Genomic DNA, 26,089 nt, shown 5'->3' with positions numbered 1-26,089 from the left:
AATCCTGAAGATCTCATCAAAAAGTGTAACTGCTTTAGTCCATGAGGGCGACATGAAATAAATTCAGGACAAAAGGTGCTTAAAAGAATTCTACATTTAAATCTTTTGGGGCCGACTCTAACTTCGACACAATCCTTCAAGAATTATTTGAGACAATGTGCGCAGTCCAACTTCATCCACCTGGTTCAAGCAAGTAATGTGCTGAGTGATGAATACACTTGCTCTGCAAAAACAGATCACCAGCTAAAAGACAAACAAAATGCTAAACATTGTACATCTCTTCTGACGGGCTCTCAGTAGACTTTTGCTTAGCCCTAACCCTACATAATCAGTACAAATTACTACTTGTCGTAAAATGTAGTAATCAGTCCTGTCGCTTGTAAGAGGACAAGACCATATTGTTCTCTGAAGCCATAAAATACAATGGACAGGACAATGTACCATACAGTGCTGTGGCACTATGAATGCATGGCTTTATTGTTCTCTGTACGAGTAACAATGGAAGGCACCTAGCCAGAAGTAGTAATCTGTAGCGCTAGGTCCTTCAGGCTCAGGCTACTACTTAGTATTTTGTAGTACTGAGTGCTGTAAGCCAAACAATATGCTTGGCGGTTAGGGTTAATGTATATATGTGCCGAGCACTATTTTCAGCTCAGCATCACTTTGAAATTGGGTCCTCCTTACAAAACTGGTGTTACAATCATTTCTACTGCAGAGACATTTTCCTTGATATTTCATGAGGTAGACTGGAGTCCAGGCTCTTCGGTTCATCCGTGATCTACAATCCAGTGAATTTTGCTCTGTGAATGAGCACACTTACCTCCGCAGAGCTGTCCGGTCCAGCCTCCCTGACAGTCACATTCATAACCGATCGCACTGGAACTTGTTGGATGGCAGGTTCCATTGTTGGCACAGGGGTTAGGCTCACAGACGGTCTCCTCTGATGAAAGTAAACCACGGAAAATAAAAAACTGAGTACAGGGTTCTGGGAATCACACGACAGTGATCAACTGGAAATTTAGTATTGACACAAAAGCCAATTTACTGAGGATTAGTCAATTTAAGAAAATGTTTTTTAAGACATGGCACCTGTCAACGAAAAGGTTACGAGTAAATCTTAAGGCGAGGTAAAAGAAAACTAATCTTCTTTTCAGGTTTTTTTCAGAAGCTTCAAAGTTTCTCTTCTGCAAAGTGCACCAACACACAAGCCCCGAATTCCTGTACAGTGGATTCGGTCAACTTTTGGTCAGCATGAAATATTCCATCCTCGTAAATCCCTTTTCATGGTCTGAATGAGGGACCTTTTTTTTCTCGAACTCACCCCTGTCCTCACACAGTATACCGGAGTATCCATTCGGGCAGGCACAGTGGAAACTAGGGGGATCTGTGCTGACCTCAACCAGTACCCCTCCATGCTCACACGGACCGTGATCTGCGACAATGGTGTAATAATGTTACGCTCGATAACAGCACACTCGTTTCCCCCAGTTCGGAAGCGCTCACTGATCTAGGGCCCCAGTCCATCCAAGAGAGGGAGACATTTCTAAATCAATGATCCGTCTTGGAGTGATCGCATCGCACCGCATACATGCGCTCTTTCATGCACATCAAGCACAGGAATACGCTAATTTTGCACAATCCACTGGAGCCAGCAGCACAATTTGAATGACATCAGAGCGGCCCTTGTGTTTCTACCACAGACGAGGGTGTAATTAAACACAGCAGAATAAAGCAGGCTTTCATAGATCTCTTCATGGGACTGCCATAGTACACAGCTGATATGGTCGTTTCACAATAGTGCGCCACCAAGAGTTTGCAATGCGTTGGCCAATCACAATGCGCAGAATTTGTCGACCCATTGCGCGTTTGGAAAGGGTCGACAAATTTCGCGCGTTCTGATTGGCCAATGCGTTGCAAACTCTTGGTGGCGCACTTTTGTGAATCGTTCATATTGTATCACATTCCAGTCAACCAGTTATCAGATATTTGGAGATCCGTGTGGCATACATTTTGCGCAGAAAGGTTTGCCTATAGAAGCATCACATTTTTGGAGGGGTCCAAAGTTATTAAAAACACTTTGCAGCGCCACTTGAGTGGGACTTCACTTCTTCCCATTGGACAGTGTACAATTTCTCTGAAAAGCCAATTTAACAATAATGATTAACAAGTCATTGTTCTTCCCAAATGACCTTGGACGAGCTTCATTTTGGCTATGCACTGTAGGAAGACCATACGGGCTCATTCCTTTTTTTACCATGTATTTATTTTATGATACGCCATCAACATTTCTTTCCCTGAAAGTTCAGCCACTACCATTGAATGTTTCTTGAGGATTTTCATTGTGTCAGTACTTCAGACGGGGGATAATTCGGCACAGTGACGTAAAGTTTTGCTCGCAAATTGTGAGACAAACACTGAACTGACCAGTGAAGCTTACCGTCATTAATGTCCCTCTTTCTTCGACCTGGCGTGGCTATAGAAACAAGTCAAGATAGAATTGCAATACACCATTACCGTTATGAAATGCACCCACAAAGCTGAATGAAACAAGTGACACAACATATGCAAAAGGCAAAGAAAAAAGGTTCCAATTTTGCTTCTGTAGTAATTGTAGGTTGTAAAAGTTCTCCCACGGACCTCAAATCTTCTGCAGTTTGCTTGCATATTATACTCTTGAAAAGCGTAAATAAATACTCTGTCTGAATTCAAGGAACTTTATAGCTGAATCACTAATTAATGTCAGTGTTTAATCAACTTTTTTTAATCTATGCTTCAGAGAAAAAGAACAAACATACACAATTCATTTATTTTAGCCAAAGTGCTTCCCATAACGCAATTTGAATCTCTCCACTAAACACCACCCTTGTCAAACGAGAAAAGCGCTCAGCCTACCGTTATCAAAATCAATGCTTACTTCGACAAAGGTATTCAGAGGCCGTGTAGAAGCAGAAGGGCGCTGATGCAGGGCAAGGGTTACTGGAGCAGGGATTGATAGTAGTGTCAGCTGTGGAGAAAATGGGGGGAGGGAAATATGATGAAACCGTTCTGCTCGGGCCAAGTAGTACGGGGCTGAATTGGGTAAAAAGAGGAATCCGGCAACAGTGCCCCCCCCTCCCAGAATTCCCTGGTGGCCCCTCTGCAGTGGAGAAAAAGCTATGCTGTGTTTTATACCAAACGGCTGTCACAGAACAGTGGGCTGTGTATTGTCGTTATTGTGACATCCAAATCAACAGGGACCACCCCCAACTTCTCCCATTAGTGTGCAGCATTTGCCATATTTTCCAAAACAAGGAGAGTTCTCACAAATGAGTAGGCTACACAAGAGGGTCAAACCGCAGCAAGGGACGTAGAATTTAACCTAATCAGGACAAGCGGAGGGAAAAAGGAAATCTGGATGGACCTTGACATCCAGATAAATGTGGAACTCTTTTTTTCCGATCTTGTTATTCTATTGATGCCTCCTTTCGACCACACCATAAGCAACGTGGAGTTCACTTTGAATCATGCCAGTACTGTCAGCTGAAAGGCAGCAAACTTCCAAACCTTGGACAACGACGTTAAAGCTGCAGTTGGCTGTATTGCCGGCACGGTCGAAGAAGGTGTAGAGGACTTCGGTCACTCCGGCACTGAAGCTTTCTCCGGGCCGATGACTGCTCTGGGTGTTGGCTATGCCGATGTTGTCCATGGCGACCGGCTCTGTCCAGATGACTGCCACACTGGTGCTACTCTGTGATAAAGTTGCCGTCCTTTGTGTTGGGCAACCAGAGATGGTGGGAGCTTCGGTGTCCACTGCAGAGATGATAAACCAAATGTACAGGCTGTAGGATCTTATCCACTTACCTCAGTAAAATAGGAAATGATACATTTAAATGCCACCCCCTAACAAATTTACGCAAATTACATAAGAAATTAGGAACTACTGTGATGAAACTACCATCAGTAAAACCTGCACGGAATGTTTCAACCACACGTATGCGTGAGGTCTTTGGGGAGCGTATTCATTCTCAGTGCATTTTTGACCGGGGTGGATCTTATTTCAATGAAATGTACTTTTTACTAGTGCTGCAAGTAGGCGCTCAGGTTCAGTTTGGGTACAGTTCGGAAACGGTTCAGAAATTTTGTGCCGAACTTCAGTTCAGTTCAGGTTCGAACATGTACACACATGTACCTACATGTACAATGCACCTTTGAGACATCGAAGAGCTCGCAACGAACTTGCCGTATTGTACTTCCATGTATAAAATATGTTAATACAAGCAATGAATCTCCTGTCCATCCCCTTCCACGAGCAACTTCAATTTGAACATAAATTTTTTCAAAACTGTTCCCCCAAAGTTTGTTTAGGAGTTAAAATTCCCCAGAAAGTTACCGTCAGAGGTGTGACAGTTTCCGACTGTGTTTTGCCGACCAAAAGCAGCTGCGTTTGGACCACACTTGACTCAACAAAATAATTGTAGGATATGTGAAAACAGAAAAAACAGCATGCTCAAATGGAAATTTCCTCTACTACTACTTTTAACAGTTTTACAAACTCTCTTGGTGGCAAACTCCAAAAAAGTACTAACGGACAATTGTGATGGTTAATGTGCAGGAAGCCGCATTCCCAGATTCATCTCTGGCTGTGTAGACGATAGAATATACGCCAAAATCAAAGACTCCCGAAGGGCTGGGATAGAAGGGGTTGGAGGTGATCACGGGTGGGATGCCACTGTTATCCACAGCTTGCGGAGCGGACCAGGACACCGGAAGGGTCTGCTGAATGAACCTGACATAACCCACTACGTCTGCAGGGCAGGTGATGGTTGGAGGGGTGACATCCCCGACTGAGTGCAAAATGAAAGAGATGAATCGGTTATCATGATGATTAAGAAGATTTACGTGCTCATGTTCAAAAAGTCTGGGTTTCAGACTCAAGAAATGACTACTGCAACTCTTTTCTTTACCGATATGTTAGCACTGAATTCTGGGAAAGCGTAATCATAAATGTCCGATATGGCACCAACAAGAGTTGCCTTTATCATGGACTGTTGTGATGAGGGTTCAAGTCCTTGACAGAAGGAAGGAAGCATCTGAACTACCACCCTCAGATTTATTACCAATTCCTAAATACTTGGACAACAAAGCCATTCCTTTTGGTCAGGAACCAGTCATAAGTTCTTGATAAAGAACCGGCCGGCCATGTGCCATGCCCATGCCATTCTCTACATCAGGAGATTGTTTACAACTGCTCACGATAGGAACGTACCATAACTTTACCATAGGGGTATTTTGTTTCCTTTTTTTTTAAGATTAAGTAACATCACTGAACCAAACCTTTAGAAATTTGTAATCTTTAGACCTGATTGGACTTTCTGACTCAGAACCTAATTACGCGCAGGAGGCTGTTGTGTGCATATTTTTCTCAGATCACATCTTGAGAACAATCAACGGTATGCTCTCACTCAAACACGGGTTGTGCTCCTTCTGTTTACGCTCTCTGAAATGTACTCATGTTAAACACAAGTAGTGTGCCTAGATGCGAGATGCAATTCTTTTTCTGTGACATACACTGTTACCACCCAGCATGGTGAAGGAAAGAAACCATTCCCGTCAACACCCAACAAATTTATCAATGACTGCTTTTAACACTAGTGATGATGACTCCTATTGTGTGTCAGTGCCATACCGTCTTGTGTGATGGTGACAGTTATTGTGCAGATGGCCTGGTTTCCAGCCGAATCTGTGAATATGTAACGGACAGTGGTGATGCCGACCAGGAAGCTGCTGCCGGGAGCGTGGGTTCGGGCCACTCGCACCGGCAGGTTGTCATCGTCGGCAGCCGTCGGCTCGGTCCAGGTGGCGGTACCGGTGCTAGAGCCGCCTTGGGCAACCCCAGAGGCCACTCCAGGACAGCCGCTGATGACAGGAGGGCGCTCATCAACTGTTGAAATGTGCACCAAACATCGAAATAATAAGTGATTGGGTCTGGTTGGCAAGGCCAAAAAGAACAAGTATTTGCGACATTCCTCCCTGATATTCACAATTATAACACTAGGCCACCAAGTAAGTTTCATCTCAAATTTAGAACATCTCTGCACGCCTCAACTATGAGCTACTGGGACCAATCCTTTGTAACAAAATCAGAACAAGAAGTCAACTGCAACTTATAAAAGGTATTATAAAAACTTCTATTCAATGTGGCGGTTAATGACAATGACAATTTATGTAATAATATTACTGCGATAATGTCAGACAAAGTTATAACTATAGTTGCAAACTAGGAATTAGGATGGTTATTCCCTACATATTAACATATCAAACTTAACTTAAGTGATGAAGAACTTGACACTTCTGTATCACATTTTGTCCAGAGAATTATGAAAACACATTATACATTCTCCTTACGGGGGGCAGACCCAGTGCAAGCTTCAGCTTTTTATCTGACCTCCCCCATACTATTATAAGTTTGTTTTGTTAACTTCTGTATTATTTAACTTATAAAAAGTATAGAAATAAACCTGAAAGAATAAAGTTCATTGCGTATCTGTGAACCTTTCCTTTCCAGAGCTGTCCAAATATATTCATGCATACCTTAGTTGCTTTTCTCCCCGACTGAGCCAGTACTTTTTATCCAATGATAAACATACCGACTGGGCCTAATTTCACAGGGCTGCTTAGCACACAATTTCACGCCAACAGACGCTCCATGTATTTCATGGAGACAGTAAGCAGTAGGCAGAGCAAAAGGCATGCTAACCTTGGAGGGAAAAGTTTGCTTAAACTTGGTGATGTGACAATAGATATCTCTATGTGCGCACAACCATTAGCCCAACCACGCCAGGCACTACCATGACCAGTGCTCAAGGTAGTGGCGTACCCAGCGGGGTGGACAGGGGGGCAACTGACCCCCTCCCTGGATTTTTTTTTCTTTTTACAAATAATACTTCAGAGGTGAGTAGGAAAGAAAGTAATCTATATATTTATTCATCAAATATTAGCCAAGAAAAAACAAGAAAACAGCATCATTTTATTTTTTCTCCCCAACATCACGTTGAATGAGCCCGCAGTTGCATCTGTGTATGAGTTTGCCCCCTCCCCAACACCAAAAGCTGGATACGCTGCTGGCTCAAAGTTAGCAAATTTTTCTGCCAAAATTAGCATGACACTTCTGCAAACTGTTAAGCAGCTCTGTGAAATTGGGCCCTGGTTTGAAACACTATTCCCATTTCATATGATATTTGACGTCTATCTCATGGACTCTAACCTCATCTATGACAATCGTCTTCACGTTACCAAGGAGTCCGCTTTTCGCAGCTGGACGTTCCCTCTACACCTGCTCTACTACATTCTACAACACAGCACGCAACATCACGTAACCCCATTTCCAAACAAAGAGAGTAGTTTTGTTGCGCGCATGCTAAGCACCGGCCATAGATATGGCTTGGGGATTGTCTTGCGAACCACAAGGTTAAATTGAACAACCTGTTAAAATCTTTGGGCAAAATATAAATTTGTCAACTTATTTCAATCTTTCCACCCCAAAAAGGTGTTCAGGAATGGGAACAAAAGTGTGCTGGGTTCAGTCTAAACCTACCACAAGCTTTAAGCTTGGTCCACTGTCATCTAAGGCCCCTATTTCATTGCAAGCATAAGAGTCTAAAGCTGCCTTATTACTTTTAATCCCTTGTTCAAATCTGCAAGTGAAATGTCATTCACCCACCTGATGAATAAATAGATTGAATAATCTCTTTTTGATATATATGTTAAGTAAAACATATCCTCTGTTGCTTTCTTTCCATTCGTTCCGATATCCCAGAAAACACCCGATAAGTATGTTCTTATGTTCTTTGCATGCATTTAAAAACAAGGGTACACTTTCACCAGATAGAAAACCTTACCTATGACGTTGACAGTGAAGGTGCAGGTTGCACTGTTCTGAGATGGATCAGTGAAGGTGTACGTCACTTGTGTGATTCCAGTGGGAAAGCTTTGGCCTGGTGAGTAGTTGGACACGACCGTCACCATTCCTCCTGAACTGTCGGTGGCTGTTGGCTCCGTCCAGGTCACTTGACCGGTAGTTGAACCCATCGGAACTCTTACTGTCAGCCCCACAGTGGGACAACCACTGACAACTGGGGGCGTCCTATCGCCACTGACTGTCAACAAAAATTCCATTCAAAGATGTGCAAGGCTATATTCCTCGTTTTTTTTCCTCTGTCAAAATATTAGACAAATAATTTGCAGGTTTTGCTCTATGTTGGCTGTCTAAAAGCCATTGACAACTGTCATGAAATGTCATTAAATTGTCAGCTGCTCTAACACATAAACTTAAGTGAACAGAGGAAGAATTTTTTGGAAGTGTTTGTTAAACAAGTCTATAATCTCGTATTACACATCTGTATGAAGTTGAAACGTTAAAATTCTACGTTGATTCTATGAATCTTGTGGTGGTTTCTCTATTTTGAGTGAACCATTCTGCATGCGCATTGAATGTTAAAAATGCATTTGTTGAAAAAGACAACTTATGCAACTGGTCCCAAACTTTTACTTCGGCATGCTTAGTCAACCAGAAATATTCCTTTAATGTGTCTTACCTTGAACTATGACCATGAAGATACAAGTGGCCTGATTGCCAGATGGATCAGTGAAGGTGTACTGAACGGTAGTCGTTCCAATTGGGAAGCTTTGGCCTGGTGAACGGTTGGATGTCCGGGTGACAGTTCCTCCAGAATTGTCTGTTGCTGTAGGTTCAGTCCAAGATACCACTGCTGATGTAGCACCAGATGCAGCGGATACTGTCAATGGATCTGGGCAACCACTGACTACTGGGGGTGTCATATCACCTCCACTACCATCTGTTCAGATTTGGGTGGAAACAAAAATTGTACAATTTGTGAGCTGCCTTTTCATAACAAGCAATAATTCTTAAATGGTCATATGAGAAACCACTTGATATAAGAAGAAAACTCAATCTTGTTTCCATACCTGTGACGCTGACCGTGAATATACACTGGGCAAAATTGAAGCGTGCATCATAGAAGGTGTAAGTTACTTGGGTGACACTGTTGATATTAAATCTGTCTCCAGGATTGAAATCATTTAGTACAGTTGGAGCAACTCCACTGTTATCTACTGCTGTGGGTGCTGTCCAAGTTACAGTGGCAAAGTTTTGTCCAGGATCGGGTCCAACAACAATGTTAGGTGGACAGCCGCTAATGACAGGAGGTTCAGTATCTTGACCCGTGAACACTGAAATCAAGTAACAAACGGTGGGCATGTTATAGTCCGTACACTGATGCAAACAAGTATTTTAAGCAAAAGTGTAAGGTTGTGGAGTTTATGTAATGATGTCTAAGGTTACTGAGTATGTGTAATGACGTGAAGATATATGGAAATGTGACAGTTGTAAACCTCTTTTGAGTTTGATATTCTTAGAACTGTTTTTATCGCAGTCTTAATAAGCAACAACCATCTACTTGCTGAATATAGAACAACCCTTACTAACAGGGTGCTATAGCCGCCGTAGAAATTGAGATCCTCTGCCCGCTTTTCAGCTATTATTCTCGGCCCACGCTCGAGCAAACACGGTGAAAGAAGGCAGACCCTGGCTCTTATGTATATAGTAATTGGTCTTTGTGCGTAGCCCAGAAATGAAAAGACCGATTTTGCATCGTAATCACCAGCTTCACAATAGTCCCCACTTTGAAAAGAGGCAACAGGAATGTGGAAGCTTGAGTAGAACCGCATGCCACTGAAAAATCAGCATTTTCACCATGTAATTCAAAGCGTGCAGAGCACGCTGGGCCACAAACCCAGAATTTGCGGTTTGGCAGGTGGCCTTCGTAGCCAAGCGAGGCTGGAATTCTTGGAGTAGGCTTTCGAAAAGAAATTCCCGCCGAGAAGGAGTTAAAGTACTTCTTGAATGTTCATCTTGCATTTTTTGAGATTTGTTTAGGTGTACCACATTAGGGACCATTCAGCTGAATTCTTGCCAAATTTCAAAATTCTGATGATGTTCTTATGACACTGAAATTGTTCACAAAAGTTCAACAGCGTGTAATATGAAGATTGTTGTACTTGTACTTAATGAAATGATTGTCAGGTTTTCAACGAGAGGTTTGGCAACAAAGTAGGAGGAAAGTCAAGTGTAAGTTGAAGTGCGCCACGTTAGGGGATCAACAGTATAACACACTCACCTGTCACAGTGACAGCGAAGGTGCAGGTTGCGGTGTTCTGAGATGGATCGGTGAAGGTGTACGTCACTTGTGTCGTTCCAAGCGGGAAGCTTTGGCCTGGTGAGCGGCTGGACGTGACTGTCACAGTTCCTCCGGAATTGTCAACTGCCGTCGGCTCTACCCAACTGGCAACTGCTGAGGTGGCACCGGCAGGGGCTGTTACGGGCACACCTGCTGTGGGACAGCCGCTGACCACTGGGGGAGTGGTGTCTACCACACCTCCTGGAGAAAAGGGAAAAAAATCCAAATTGATTACCACAGGAAATACCTGTCAAAGCTCTGCATTTATATCAACACTTGTTCCAAATAGTGCCCAATTAGACTCCATTTCAATTTTGCTTTAAGCACTAGTTCAGCTTAATAGAACGTGAATTTTTTGGGTTTAATTATCTTGCTGCCATAACGGTGATTTCAAACACCTCAGAGGGTGTGTTAAGTGCTACACCAAAACGGTTTACAAATTTAGAGCAATGTCCACGATTTTAGCTAAAGCGCTTCCTGTTCTGTAAAATTCTTCATTTTTTAGCCAGTTCAGTCAACATGGAGTTAAGCAACAGGCTTTTGGTGGCAAACTTTTGTTGGTAAATAGGCACGTTGGTCCAGCATTCCACACATGTACACGTTGCATGGCTGCCACGTTGTCACACATACTCGTGAATGTGACTTTTGCCATTTGCCATTGGTATTTCCACTCTGCCAATTCTTCAGATTTCTGTTGCTGATCACTGATCATGAGAAATTATAACAGGCATTTCAAGAGTTTATCATGGCAAAGCCTTCTGATGACAAAAAAAAAACAGGTCAGTGCTGAGATGAGCAAACAGGAGCAGGCACTCCCTGACCCAGCTCTGCAAGAGCAATTGCTGTTGTGGGCCTCTAATTCCACCGTGACAATATCGTCTAGTATCCCAAAACTGAAAACGGAGCAGTGATTTTCCTCTTTTTTTTTTCTCTTTAATCAATAGCCGGACACAATTAAAACTTCAAAAATTGATTAGCTCCATCTTTTTAAAAATTGTCTTCTTGTGAGGATTTATTAAAACATTAAACTGGACTAATATCTTAAACGTAATTCCGGCAGAAAGGGAACCATTCTGCATGCGCATTGAATGTTATAAATGCATTTGTTGAAAGAGACAACTTATGCAACTGGTCCCAAACTTTTACTTCGGCATGCTTAATCAACCAGAAATATTCCTTTAATGTGTCTTACCTTGAACTATGACCATGAAGATACAAGTGGCCTGATTGCCAGATGGATCAGTGAAGGTGTACTGAACCGTGGTCATTCCAATTGGGAAGCTTTGGCCTGGTGAACGGTTGGATGTCCGGGTGACAGTTCCTCCAGAATTGTCTGTTGCTGTAGGTTCAGTCCAAGATACCACTGCTGATGTAGCACCAGATGCAGCGGATACTGTCAATGGATCTGGGCAACCACTGACTACTGGGGGTGTCATATCACCTCCACTACCATCTATTCAGATTTGGGTGGAAACAAAAATGTACAATTTGTGAGCTGCCTTTTCATAACAAGCAATAATTCTTAAATGGCCACATGAGAAACCACTTGATATAAGACGAAAACTCAATCTTGTTTCCATACCTGTGACGCTGACCGTGAATATACACTGGGCAAAATTGAAGCGTGCATCATAGAAGGTGTAAGTTACTTGGGTGACACTGTTGATATTAAATCTGTCTCCAGGATTGAAATCATTTAGTACAGTTGGAGCAACTCCACTGTTATCTACTGCTGTGGGTGCTGTCCAAGTTACAGTGGCAAAGTTTTGTCCAGGATCGGGTCCAACAACAATGTTAGTTGGACAGCCGCTAATGACAGGAGGTTCTGTATCTTGACCGGTGAACACTGAAATCAAGTAACAAACAATGGGCATGTTATAGTCCGTACACTGATGCAAACAAGTATTTTAAGCAAAAGTGTAAGGTCGTGGCGTTTATGTAATGATGTCTGAGGTTACTGAGTATGTGTAATGACGTGAAGATATATGGAACTGTAGGGACATTTTTTAAACCTCTTTTGAGACTGATATTCTCAGAACAACTTTTATCGCAGTCTTAATAAGAAACAACCACCTACTTGCCCAGTATCCTCAAATCACAAATTGCCAAACTTACTGTATTGCTGGAATACTCTCTGATATGCTCTCTGATATGGCACATTTTGATTTTTCACCTTTGGTGCCTTGACAGAGCTAAACATTTTTACCTTAAATTTCATTTTTTAAGTGAAATGTCATCAAATTCCTAACCTCAACTGTAACTCACCCGCTACAAAGTTCTCATGACATTTTGTTTTGGCTCGGTTTTCAGGTTTTTTTTTTCTGAAGCACATCATGAACTCTTTTAACAAGTGCCCAAATCTTTGAAAATAATTTTCCAGCACACGTGTGGTTAGTTGTGCAAGAGGTGATAACAGTGTGTGGAATTTACCACCTTAAATGTATATCTGGGATGTTCTGAGATTTTTTTCAAGTGCACCCCATTAGGAAACACTCAGCTGTATCTTTGTTTACAAAAATTCAACAGCGTGCAATATGAAGATTGTAGCACTAGTCCTTAAACAAAAAGGATGTCAGGTTTTCAACGAGCGGTTTGGCAAAAAAAGTAGGAGGAAAGTCAAGTGTAAGTTGAAGTGCGCCATGTTAGGGGATCAACTGTATAACACACTCACCTGTCACAGTGACAGTGAAGGTGCACGTTGCAGTGTTCTGAGATGGATCAGTGAAGGTGTACGTCACTTGTGTCGTTCCAAGCGGGAAGCTTTGGTCTGGTGAGCGGTTGGACGTGACTGTCACAGTTCCTCCAGAATTGTCAACTGCCGTCGGCTCTACCCAACTGGCAACTGCTGAGGTAGCACCGGCAGGGGCTGTTACGGGCACACCTGCTGTGGGACAGCCGCTGACCACTGGGGGAATGGTGTCTACCACACCTCCTGGAGAAAAGGGAAAAAAATCCAAATTGATTACCACAGGAAATACCTGTCAAAGCTCTGCATTTATATCAACACTTGGTCCAAATAGTGTACATTCAGACCCCATTTTTAAATTTGCTTAAAGCATTAGTTCAGCTAAATAATTTGATGCAATTTCCTTGGTTTTATGTTACTGCTATAGAAGTGAATTTAAACACCTCAGAGGCTGTGTTTAGTTCTTCACCAAAACGGTTTCAACACTGAGAGAAGTGTTCGTGGTTTTAGCTAGAATGCTTCCTATTTTTTGCAAATACTTCCAGTTTTAACCAATTCAGTTGACTCAGAGTTAAACAACAGGTTTTCTGTAACATGCTTTTGTCGGTAAACAGGCCTGGTAGTTCAGCACACTGCATACAGTTGCATGGATTCCATGTTATCACACGTACATGTACATGTACACGTGTGTGATTTTTATCATTCATGAGTTGCATTTCAACTCTGCCAATCTTCGGATTTCATTTTTTATCATTGATCTAAAGCAATGGTAAGGTGCACTTCAAGAGTTCATCATGGCCAAGGCTTTTCGTAGTGACGCAAAACAGGTCAGTACTGAGATGAGCAAATGGCAGCAGTAAATCCCTGCGCAAACTCTGCAAGAACAATCATTGTGTTGGGTCTCTACTTCCATTATGACAGTGTCATCTGGTATCACAATGAATGCTGAACCTCGAGCTGTAGTTTATCCTCTTTTTTCAATGATCAATATCCAGATACAATTAAAGCTTCAGGAATTGATGAGCTCCACCCTTGTCAAAATTGCCTTCTTGTGAGGATTTATTAAAAACCAAACTAATATCTTAAACGTAGCTCTGGCATAAAGGGAATCATTCTGCGTGTGCATCACTGCAAAAGCAAAATCAAGTTCTTTGTTTGCACTTCCGGGTTCCTTACATTCCAAGAAATTCGACCTGAAAACAATTCAATGAAATAATCCCAATTTTTATTTCATCAATTTTTCTTCCCCACCCAAAGAGTCTATTCCAGCCGTACAAACGCTTCACATGTTCAGAAGCATGAACGTGACGAGTGTCTAGCAGCTTTGTACATGTTCAGGATCTAGTGCCAGCTGAATTCAATGAGAAGTTCTATATGACCCAGAGAAACCAAGTTAAATCACTTCAGGTGGAACTTCCGGTATAAAAATGGTGTTGGAACACTCAATTCATTTTTAGTTTTACAACTGACCATGGTGGCGAGCAACCATTTTAACCTAAACACTCTTCATAAGTCCAGAGTGCTGTGATGCAGAATCAGTTTTAGAAATAAATAACAGTGAAGGAGAACATTAGTAAGAGTGAAAGTGCAAACATTCTCTAGTTGAGAGACAGAGTGCATTCCTAATCTGTAGCTGACATTAAAAACAAGAAATTTCCCTGATGGGAAAGCACCCAACCCTTTAAAATTTTTAGACACTCAAAAAGCCATTTGCCAGTTGAATTTGAATAAAATCTGGTACACTGAGTTATCTGATTGCACATAAACATAACGATTTGAATTCCCCCGACTAAAGACTCTGCTGCTATACCTCGTAATTCACGGACAAGCTTTCGCACAGCGACCACCATCTCTGGAATGGACTCCTTCCTTTGTGCCATAATTATCCATTGAGAACAGTGTATTGGTGCAAGGTGGCACTTATGAAACTAAGTACAAGCTTGGGTATAGCAACAGTGGTTTTAGTATAGAGAATTCAATAACTCAGTGCACCAGATTTGGGTCAAAGTTAACTCACAAAAGGCTTATTCATGTACTATATGTGGGATCACGTATCTACATAAATATTCTTTGAATGTTCTAAGTGCACTTGTTGAAATGGACAACATATCCCAAACTTTTACTTCAGCATTCATAGCCAATCAGAAATATTCCTTTAATGTGTCTTACCTTGAACTATGACCATGAAGATACAAGTGGCCTGATTGCCAGATGGATCAGTGAAGGTGTACTGAACCGTGGTCATTCCAATTGGGAAGCTCTGGCCTGGTGAACGGTTGGATGTCCGGGTGACAGTTCCTCCAGAATTGTCTGTTGCTGTAGGTTCAGTCCAAGATACCACTGCTGATGTAGCACCAGATGCAGCGGATACTGTCAATGGATCTGGGCAACCACTGACTACTGGGGGTGTCATATCACCTCCACTACCATCTATTCAGATTTGGGTGGAAATAAAAATGTACAATTTGTGAGCTGCCTTTTCATAACAAGCAATAATTCTTAAATGGCCACATGAGAAACCACTTGATATAAGACGAAAACTCAATCTTGTTTCCATACCTGTGACGCTGACCGTGAATATACACTGGGCAAAATTGAAGCGTGCATCATAGAAGGTGTAAGTGACTTGGGTGACACTGTTGATATTAAATCTGTCTCCAGGATTGAAATCATTTAGTACAGTTGGAGCAACTCCACTGTTATCTACTGCTGTGGGTGCTGTCCAAGTTACAGTGGCAAAGTTTTGTCCAGGATCGGGTCCAACAACAATGTTAGGTGGACAGCCGCTAATGACAGGAGGTTCAGTATCTTGACCCGTGAACACTGAAATCAAGTAACAAACGGTGGGCATGTTATGGTCTGTACAATGATGCACAGGAGACAAGAGTAGCTTTCATTTGACATAAATACAAATTAGTAAGCTCAAGTAATAACATTAATATGATAGAATATGCTGACGTTGTGTGGAATTCTTCACTTACCAAAGAACAAGTTCATATTTTAGAAAAATGGCAAAAAAGAGCATGTAAAATTATGCTTTGTCATAATTATAATTCATATCAGGATGTTATGGTAATGTGTGGCATTGAAACCCTTGCTGACCGTCAGCAGGCATGTTGTTGTAAATTTGCTGAGTCTTTGTCTAAGTGTAAACAAACTGATAACCTTATTCCTCCTGTAAGGAAAAACATTCACGGCAGGGAGTTGCGTAACTCTCGTTTTATTTCACTGCTACCCTGTTGGACTAACCGATTTAAGAATTACCCTATTCCATTTTACATTAACCTATTAGATTCATAATTCCAGAATGTACACTGGCCTTCTTGTTGCTTACGAAATTCCGAAAATCAAAAATTACGAAAATAGAGAAATCTTACATAGTTCAACTTGCTGAAGTACTTTTGAGCTATTCTATTTGTCTAAGTGTTTATTTGTTTCAATTATTAGTGATTAACGTGTTTGTGATTGCTATTTTTTTAATGTACTTTTGATGTAATTTTGAATTTTAATTGGAACCTGTAACATTTTTGTAATTTGGCTTGTTGGGCCGTGATAAGAATGAAATAAACTGAACGAAAATGAAACGAAAAAAGGAAACATTAATATAAAATCATGAAACAAGCTATACAGGAAAAACTACGTAATTGACAAATGGGAAGAGCCACTAACGTAGGGCTGGGTTGCTCAGTTGGTAGAGCACAGGTACTGTATTCTGGATGTTGCAGGTTCAAATCCTGCTCCAGTCAATTTCTTTGTTCATCTTTAGTCGGTTCGTAAGTGACTTTGTCACAAAGGCGGAAGCGCAGGCGCATTTGCAGGCCCCCATTGGAATCGCTGAAGTTGCACATTGACTTCTGTTTCCACGGCTCCATGTAAACGTTGATCTATGCAAGTAAGGCTCTTTGTGCAGTGTATGAGCAGTGGACATGGTTTAAACTGAAGTGACGCCACACTTACGAACCATATAATTATTTGTGAGCACCTAGTCAGTTTCCCTATTAAAGTTTAGTTCATGCTTTGTGCTCAAAAAGCTGCATCCTCCTCAAGTGATCCTTGTTCGCCACTTCCCAGCTAGCATTGGGCAATTGGGGCGTGACCTTGGTATTTCAGGCTTCATGGCGTCTGACTAGCACCCCAAACAAAGATAATTGAAAAATGGGACGAGCCACCAACATTGGTAGAACACCGGCACGGTATTCTGGAGATCATAGGTTCAAAACCCCCTCCTGTCAATTTCTTTGTTCATCTTTAAAATTATGACATTCAGATAAGATAAATATATTTGGGATATTTGTAAATATCTAATTGTTTTGTTATTCTTAATACAGGCCTCACCTTAGTATGCATCGGCAACAATCATCAAAGTGCCCAATATCCTTATTGTGTAACAGCTAACCTCTCATTGGGTAACACACTCACCTGTCACTGTGACAGTGAAGGTGCACGTTGCAGTGTTCTGAGATGGATCGGTGAAGGTGTACGTCACTTGTGTCGTTCCAAGCGGGAAGCTTTGGCCTGGTGAGCGGTTGGACGTGACTCTCACAGTTCCTCCGGAATTGTCAACTGCCGTCGGCTCTACCCAACTGGCAACTGCTGAGGTAGCACCGGCAGGGGCTGTTACAGGCACACCTGCTGTGGGACAGCCGCTGACCACTGGGGGAATGGTGTCAGTGACTCCTCCCCCTGGCAAAGAAAAACCAAACAACTGTTTATTTAACAACAATTTTTTCCAACTCTTACAAAAGTGGTAAGCTACTAACATTTCCTTTTCACCGTAAAAGATGAATATTGCTGTACTTACTTGTAACAGTAACAGTGAAGGTGCAGGTTGCGCTGTTCTGAGATGGATCAGTGAAGGTGTAGATTACTTGGGTGACTCCAACCGCGAAGTTCTGGCCTGGAGAAAAGTTGGACGTGCGAATGACTACTCCTCCTGAATTGTCTGTAGCTGTTGGCGCTGTCCAAGTGACAACCGCTGACGTAGCACTAGCAGGGACTGTTACAGACACACCTGCTGTGGGACAGCCACTCACCACTGGGGGGATGGTGTCGACACCACTTCCTGTTGCAAGGGAAAATGACACTTGTCACGGCTTGAAAGAATCCGTCGAACAGCAATTTCGTCATGAAAGGGATACAACATGCTCTGTCGATAGTTGTTTGGGTGGTTCAAGTTTGAAATATAAAGGAAAACCTTGGAGAATTTCTTGAAAAAAGAAATGTGGGAGAAACCTTTTCTCGCCAATTTTTATTTTTTTTTCAATTATGTAATTTATGCACTGATTCATTTGTGTACTTCTGAGCAGTTTTTCATATCACAAAACAAAAGCACTTTGGTAAATATTTTACCAAGTGTTGAATAAACTATAAAGGTGAAAGCCACCATGGCAGACTGTGCTACATGAATTGGAATTTCTTGAAGATGCAACTCACATTTCCTTAAATTCAACTTCGCTGAATTTCATATCTCATTTCATGCGACTGTGTGAAACGTCCGTCAACAAGCATCAAACAGGCCAGCTTGATGCTACAATGACGTCGCTATGGTGTTCACATGATTGACATTCTGCTAAATTCCACGAACAGGGATTTCTTTCAAAAGACACACTCACCTGTCACAGTGACAGCGAAGGTGCACGTTGCAGTGTTCTGAGATGGATCGGTGAAGGTGTACGTCACTTGTGTCGTTCCAAGCGGGAAGCTTTGGCCTGGTGAGCGGTTGGACGTGACTCTCACAGTTCCTCCAGAATTGTCGACTGCCGTCGGCTCTACCCAACTGGCAACTGCTGAGGTAGCACCGGCAGGGGCTGTTACAGGCACACCTGCGATAGGACAACCACTGACCACTGGGGGAGTGGTGTCTCCTGTTTCCACTGTAAGTATCATTAGCAACGGAAAGAAGCAAAATTAAAGACTAATGATCCAGATACGGCTGCAATGGACATAAAATACTTCCCTAGGGAACAGGAGTCTTCATCCTCCCATTTTTTTTTACCAGGGAGGATACACTATGTGATCATAATCTAACTGAGTGCAAAAATGTCATGCATATCAGATGTAGCTAATCTGCATCACGACCAATGTCCCCCCCCGGTGTGATGTGGTACCAAGGCAGCCCTTCTTCCTTTTTGGAATTTCCGAGGCCCAGCTTTTGTAGGTTTCTTTATGCCACTAAAGGACCCGCTCACCGTTCTGAAATAACAGTACGAGTCCAACACATGCTGATGTTCACAGTGCTGTGCACTCTTTAGGCATTCGCTGCTTTTACTGTTTGGCATGTTTCGGACAAAAAGATTTTTAAGCATCCTTATGTGTTCAAAAACACACAGCAGGATTTGAGTGCATATTGAATGTAAGAACTATCGGATCTGTTTAGATGGAGGAAAAAACAAGAACGCAAGGATTTCAAAAAGTGTTTGTTCAATTCTGATTTTTCAGTTCACAACTGGCCTAGGAAATGGCAAACTGTGGCAATCGGTGCCCTAATTTCTCTAACAATCAACTTCTAAATAAGTGCCAGTTGTCAATGCTGAGAAAGAGAGGCAGGGACAAATCGCACCTGTGACCGTGACATCAAAGCTGCAGGTGGCAGAATTGCCAGCGCCATCCACGAATGTGTACGTCACCGTAGTGGAACCCAAGGTAAATATATTCCCCGGGCTGATATTGGACGTCCTCGTCACCTGCACCCCCGAGTTGTCGATGGCAGTTGGCTCAGGCCATGTCACTGCGATGCTTGAGGTGCCGGCGGGAACCGTTTCCTGGAAGCCCTGAATTGGGCAGTTGCTGACTGTGGGTGGAATGTTGTCGGTAATTCCACCTGTAAAAAAAAAAATAAATAAAAATCTCAGTTCAGATCCACCAACCAAAGATGGCTTAAATCTCAAGTAAGGGGAAAGCTTTCTGACGCACAGACAAAATAAAAAAAACCTATACTTCTGTGGGATTACACCACACCATCTCCTGTCTCTTCTTACTTGTGACTGTGATGAAGAATGAGCAAATGGCGTAGTTCCTGCTGGGATCTGCAAACACGTACGTCACCGTTGTGGTGCCGACACCGAGGACAGCACTAGGATTCGGGTGGGTAGAATAGACCAGAGAGACTGTGCCTGAGTTATCAATGGCTTGTGGAGCAGTCCAGGAGACAAACGTGGATGATCCCACAGGGATGTTACGCTCGAAGGACACTGGACAGCTGGTGATGACAGGTGGAATGTTGTCACCTGAGAAAGCGGCAAAACAGTAAACAGTGAGAATTCGTTTAAACCTAACTCATTGCCAATTTTACACATTGTCTATAAAGCCTTAACCTACCAAAACATCAAAAACTGTTCACCAAAAATGCACCGGACATCATCTCCAATTGAAGGAAAGACCAATGATCTCATTTTGACCCTAACTACTCTAATAGTGCAATATGAACTACATCAAAACTCGTTCAACGGAGTAGAATTGATGAATGTCAAGGTCTGGTGAATGGTGCTTAATTTCACTCCAACTGTTCTCATTACAACCAGTGCTGTCCTTTAAAGTAATGAAATGCATCTGGAAACTGCTGACAGAGACCAGATATTCAAACAACTTTGATAAGATGAGTGCCTAGGGTGTTAACTGTGGCACATCTATGCATTGTTTACCCTGAGAAGGATCATGCCACAATCGAAACATTCATGTTAACTTTAACAAGTAATCAATTCATTTATTCCATTTACTCCAAAATCAAATTCTACATGTGTTAAAGTAAACGCTAGACAAGCTTGACAAAAGTAGTTAGATGTGCATATGCACAACAGTTGAAGAACAATACTATGACTCTGAAATCTTGTCATGAACACTTTGTCGAATGTTTAATGTTTGTCCAAATCTAAGCAAATACCACAACAGTGTCAAATAAATGGTAGGATTTCGAGGAAGATTTCCTTCCGTGGGTTCATCAGTATGTGAAGTTTGAAAAGTTTCCTTCCATAAAAAGACTCAGACTGATGATGTGGACAGAGAGTTCAACTGGTGGAAACTGTCTTACCGACGGGCACCTCGCAAGTCGTTCCGCTGTAGCCGTTTGCACACTGGCAAGTGAAGGACGTGCCGAAGGACGTGCATGTGCCACCGTTTTGGCAGGGCCCACTCAAGCACGGATCAACATCTGTTGGACATTGTAACGAGATTACTCACACTGTCAAGTTTCAAATACATATGCAACCGATAGGACCACAGTTTGGTCTTTGACTTTGTACTTTCTGGTGTTGCTGTTATTCATTCACCACAGGCTAAGTTCAAGCAAGAACCACTTGATTTGTGATGTACCTATTACATGTGCCGTGAAGTTGAAGTACGAACGACCTTAGTCAACCGTTGTCAGGTCATTAGGCCGAAGGGGAGAAAAGGTAGCCGCAGAGAGGGCAAAATAGCAAAATTCAAAGTGAAAATGGTCGTTTACCAGTGATGTACTGTTTTTCCGGCATTTTCCTTATGACTTGTCCTTTCTCCACTGTGCTATCAAAAAAGGTTCACGGCAACCAACGGTGTGACCAACCTCAATAGGCTGGTCATGAATAGTTGATTAGACTGGTTCAACCATCATCGACTAGCCTGCGTTCGATCAGAGTTAGTCAAGCTGTGGTTAAATATGGTCCTTGATCAAACTTGCCTAGATTTACCACAGGCTCATAGTAGAATGGCACTCATTTAGGGTAACCTGTGGGGGGGGAATTGCACGGTATGGAGGCTTGAGCTAAAGTCATCTCATCCTGACAAAAACCCATAGTGACAAAGTTTCACAAATTTCCAAGAAGGGGGAGCGGTACTCAATTTGTTTTCAAACTTTTTGCTATGATGACTACTTTTTTTTCTTATCAAGTAAAAGAGTTCATTCACCAGTGAGCACTGTTCATTGACAACTACTGATTCCATTGAAGCTTTTGTAAATATATACGGCATTTTAAATTCCAGACAATGTCGATATAACCACGGTAAGAACTTACATGTGGTCTCGCAGTTGTGGCCAACAAAACCAAAAGGGCACCTGCAGAAGTAGTCTATGTCACTGTCGTAGCTGTGATACGCATTGAGGCAAGGTGCGGATTGCTCACAAGGCGGCCGTGTTGCCACACTGCAGATGTCGAGACTTGGATTTTGGGCTGAAACAGAGGGTGGAAAAATCATTCCACTTTGGTAAAAGACGTAACGCAGTGGCTTTACTGTTTAACCTGAAGTTCTATGCAGTCCCTGCAGTGCACATATTCGGGCCAGTTTCAAAATAATTGAGGTAAAAATGCTAGTAGATAGCTCTAGCGGGAGAAGCATCATAATCTTGATGCGCTACAGTGTGAGGACCACGCAACCCTACATGGGGTGTGAATAAACCTTTCAATAGTCACTCCACAATCTTCAGTTTTGGTTTGCACCAACAGAAACAGCGAGGCAATACGGTCTTGTGATCTCAGAGGCATGTTTTGGCAACCCCTAACAAGAAACATGTTTGTGACATCAAAACAGTAACCAGGAACGTGTTAAGGGTGACCCATAAAAACAAAGAATCAGAAATGGTTTCGTCATCTGACAGAGGCAGGTGCAAGGAAGCAGATGACACTGTTGATGAACATCATCATTTTCACTCGATAGTTGGCATGTTTTTCACCAGTGCTGCTCTTTCTTTCTTTTCGCATACGAAAACTTGTAACACCAAATTTTGAAATGTTGGATTCCCTCGTTTGAGGGGCGTCTGTTTATTTTCCACCATTTTGAACCGATGCTGAACCATCTCCAACATTCGATTCTGGTTCAGTCGGAACAATTACGTCATAGAGGCATAACCAAGTCGTAAAATATGATTTACAAATGACCAAAGCTGAAAACAAGTTCATGGCTCTAGTTACCAAAACACGCCCAAGGCTGCATCCAAATCTGTTATCTAGAGCTAGGTCTAGGTCTTCACTCCATTTGAAATAAGGTGGCAATGCACAGAAAATAGACCTAGCCGTAACTCTGGATGCTGTTTTGCAATTTGGACACCGCCTTACATCGTTGATGTCAAGATTCAGTGCTTTTGGACGGAATCAGTTGCCCCAGATTTCTACAGAAATGTACGAGGATTACTTCTAGGTCACATTTCACCACCAAAACCACTCGTTCCTCGCTTGTTTACAAAAGGATTTTCACTGCATTCACTGACCAAATCTGTACCCATACATTGCACTGCACGATGCGTACTGTTCTTGCTTTACGAACAGTGTTAAAAAAAAAATCAAGGGAAAAAAGGCGGCTTGGCTGTGCCTACACTTTTCAACAAGTGCCTGCGAGTAAGTTCGGCACTGGCTACCATGCGAACACAGACTGTATGAAAATGGGTGGAACAGACGATCTTAGAGACCTTCAGCTTGCTAGTGCTGTTTTTGAAAGTCAATCGAATGAACGCACATTGGTATTGATTTTATTCCAAACTGAGTAAATACAATCATTTGTTCAAAGCACACTGGCGAATCGTATGCACCACACCAGGCTTGACAGCAGTGGTGAGGCCAAACGATCTTTGAAAGCTACTCACTGAGAAGAACGTTGCAGTTGTTGCCACTGAAGCCCGGCGCGCACAGACAGGTGTACTGGATTTGGGGAGTGCCGCCTGAATTGCTGTTGTAGCTGTTGTGGCAGGTTCCTCCATTGACGCACAATGAAGTCCGACAGCCGTCAATCTGTGGTATGCTCGCTGGAGACCATAAAAAAGAAAGATTCCGCGGTAACTCAGAACTCAGCCACCTTTGTTGGTTTGATTCCTTGGGCCAATTTAGTCTAGTCTCAGAAAGCCTGTTGGTTGGAAGGTATACATTTGGTGGGATTCTGATACTGTTTTCTGTGTCCAGAGGTCACTTGTATGCAGTATCCAGCTAAGATAAACAACCTACAAAGAGAAAGGCGGGCTCAGTAAAGGCAATGCCAATTCCCAGTGCTGCCTCCTGAAGAATGCGAGGAAGTACTAACCAAAGGGGAAACCTAAAGCTATGGCACTTGGTGTATCCAGTCCCATAAAAGGTATGAACAGGAGGGGGTCGTGGCTTCCTCAATCCTGCCAACTCCTCAATGTACAGTCTGGAGGATTTTTTGAAAGATCCGGGGAGGATGAACTTAACACCTTGAGTCTCAATTTACCGGAAGTGGACTGGCAGTTCTGTCCCAAGAAACCATCCCGGCAGACACAGATGTAGTAGGTGCCATCCATGGTCAGGCAGGATCCGCCATTCTGGCATGGGAAGCTGTTGCACAGGTTGGGGTTCACGGTGACGACTGGTTATTGGACAACAAATGGACAGAGAAAATAGGTCACTTCATTTTATGAGTTCGGATTGATCAGGTGGTGGAAGCTTTCACAACAAGGAATGCCAATAGTAATGCAGAGCAGTGTTTCACTCCAGATGCACCTCGCAAAAGTGTGACGGAATTTAAACTTCTCGGCTGAAAAATAGTAATTTTTGGGGCCTGCGTTATGATTGTTTAGCAGGCAAAAGTTGCCAGAGCATTTAACGAATAATCGACGTAATGCTACGTAACTACACAGTGACAGGGCATGGTGAATTTGCACAGGAAGGCGTGGGTGAGTTGAAAGGAGTTAAAACGGGTCTTCAAGCTTGCGACTCCGCGCAGTCAGGACATATCTGCGTCAGGTGTTTTGGAGGGAGTATTAACAGATTAGACAGGACAATTCACCAGGGTCCAGCTAATAGCTGCAGGAGAAGGAAAATCTCCTTTTAAAAAACCTCCCGCGGAAAGAATGATCTCACAAACAAGTTCTTGATTACATTTTAGATTTTTTTCCTGATATTGCTTTTTTTTTCATGAGCCGAGCCTTTAGGAGTTTAAGAATAACTCTGTGGTCATTTTGACGGCACTTTTTGTGAAAATTGAACATTTCATTCTCACACAGCACCATTTTTGAGAGACGGGTCAGCTAAACGCGTATAATTTTCCACCACTATGTTCAATGCACACAGGCCAGAGGCCTAGAGATTCAAATGACCATAACGAAACCATCATATCAGATTAAGCTTCACGTTCACATTTGTGCCGATGAAGAGTTTCTCCGCATGTATGCCAAGCTTTAAAAACTTCTCGAGAGCCCCCCTCCTCCTGAAACATGGTTCAGAATAACCTAGATCTTTTAGGGCTAACCTTCTCACTCATCCTGAACACCTCTAATTGCTCTATTCAGCAACTAATCGATTGATTTCTGGTGACTTACTGACTTCGCAGTGCGTGCCGGTGTGGGTATTCGGACACTGACAGGTGTAGCTCAAGCAAGTTCCTTGGACGGGGCTGCAGGTTCCTCCATTCTGACAGGGATTCTGTGAACATGGAGACTGGATTGCTGGAAAGCGAAATGTTACAACAGTGTTAGAAACCTTTGAACTTAAACTTGGAACTGACAATGTTACGATTCAAGTTTGACTGTTAAATGAAACAGCTCAAATATTCTGTTAGAAGTAAACAATATTTACTGTCTCAGGTAATCAAAGAAAAGCAAAGATATGCATTTTTATTGAACACTTAATTGTGGTGAGAATGTCGAAATCAAAGAAATTCCACCAGAATCTTAGCAGCTGGGCAAGCAGCATTTCAAGTCTCCCAAGGGTCCATCCAAAATGAAATTAATCCCCTCATCAGTCCATAAACCAGACCACAGCTGTAAGTCCTTTAGACTAGCATGAGCCTTTTCCTAAAATGAGAGAGTTCTTTCAAGGAGTCAAAAGATGGCTATTTCCTGTATTTCTGGGCACTTTATACCTCGTTCGCAATTGAATCCGGTGAAGCAGCCCTGGCACTGACAGGAGTAGGAGTAACAGTTGTTGTCTGGTAACGTCGCACAAGTGGCACCATTCAAGCATGGATTGGGGTTGCAAGCATCGCGTGCTGGAAGGGAATACAAAAGAAACCACGTGCATCAACAAATTTAGTTCAATAGTGACGTTTCTTTCAAAAAGTGGAACAAGAAGCAGTGCAGTGAAAAGTGTCTGCAGGATTCTGCCAGTCAGTAGAGCAGCCTGGCCGGCGCTGCATGTGATGGAAAAAAATTAAATTAAATCTGGACTGGATTGTGAGGGCTTTGGGTGTTTCCACAGCACTGCGAGTCCCCATAGTGGTTAGCATTCGACAGGCAGGTAGTATCCACAACTGTGGG

The 26,089-nt window shown here is 42.6% G+C and overlaps 1 protein-coding gene across 9 annotated transcripts in view; it reads right to left on the bottom strand.

Moving 5' to 3' along the window:
• The window catches only part of LOC110990020 (uncharacterized), a 64,700-nt gene that overhangs the window by 2,430 nt on the left and 36,181 nt on the right, over window positions 1-26,089 (bottom strand). For 5 of the 9 annotated variants that reach the window (XM_087138456.1, XM_087138458.1, XM_087138462.1 and 2 more), the window contains 27 exons: window positions 25,696-25,821; window positions 25,154-25,279; window positions 24,067-24,201; window positions 23,468-23,626; window positions 21,906-22,061; window positions 20,948-21,067; window positions 19,899-20,147; window positions 19,481-19,741; window positions 18,534-18,794; window positions 17,723-17,983; window positions 17,341-17,604; window positions 15,481-15,744; window positions 15,091-15,351; window positions 12,907-13,167; window positions 11,818-12,081; window positions 11,428-11,688; window positions 10,176-10,436; window positions 8,965-9,228; window positions 8,574-8,834; window positions 7,878-8,135; window positions 5,666-5,920; window positions 4,566-4,823; window positions 3,544-3,789; window positions 2,915-3,004; window positions 2,438-2,473; window positions 1,322-1,432; window positions 821-940 (listed from right to left, as the gene is read on the bottom strand). In XM_087138456.1, the coding sequence (XP_086994582.1) occupies window positions 821-940; window positions 1,322-1,432; window positions 2,438-2,473; window positions 2,915-3,004; window positions 3,544-3,789; window positions 4,566-4,823; window positions 5,666-5,920; window positions 7,878-8,135; window positions 8,574-8,834; window positions 8,965-9,228; window positions 10,176-10,436; window positions 11,428-11,688; window positions 11,818-12,081; window positions 12,907-13,167; window positions 15,091-15,351; window positions 15,481-15,744; window positions 17,341-17,604; window positions 17,723-17,983; window positions 18,534-18,794; window positions 19,481-19,741; window positions 19,899-20,147; window positions 20,948-21,067; window positions 21,906-22,061; window positions 23,468-23,626; window positions 24,067-24,201; window positions 25,154-25,279; window positions 25,696-25,821 (5,589 nt within the window). The remainder of the gene's footprint in view (window positions 1-820; window positions 941-1,321; window positions 1,433-2,437; window positions 2,474-2,914; window positions 3,005-3,543; window positions 3,790-4,565; window positions 4,824-5,665; window positions 5,921-7,877; window positions 8,136-8,573; window positions 8,835-8,964; window positions 9,229-10,175; window positions 10,437-11,427; window positions 11,689-11,817; window positions 12,082-12,906; window positions 13,168-15,090; window positions 15,352-15,480; window positions 15,745-17,340; window positions 17,605-17,722; window positions 17,984-18,533; window positions 18,795-19,480; window positions 19,742-19,898; window positions 20,148-20,947; window positions 21,068-21,905; window positions 22,062-23,467; window positions 23,627-24,066; window positions 24,202-25,153; window positions 25,280-25,695; window positions 25,822-26,089) is intronic. The other 4 variants (XM_087138459.1, XM_087138461.1, XM_087138460.1 and 1 more) reach the window with 4 other exon arrangements.

The sequence above is a fragment of the Acanthaster planci genome, linkage group LG06 (assembly GCF_054643075.1).
Source record: "Acanthaster planci isolate LZ-2023a linkage group LG06, COTS_SCS, whole genome shotgun sequence".
Lineage (NCBI taxonomy): Eukaryota > Metazoa > Echinodermata > Asteroidea > Valvatida > Acanthasteridae > Acanthaster > Acanthaster planci.
The sequence above is the reverse complement of the archived record's forward strand: the minus strand, read 5'-3'. Positions and strand labels throughout refer to the sequence as shown.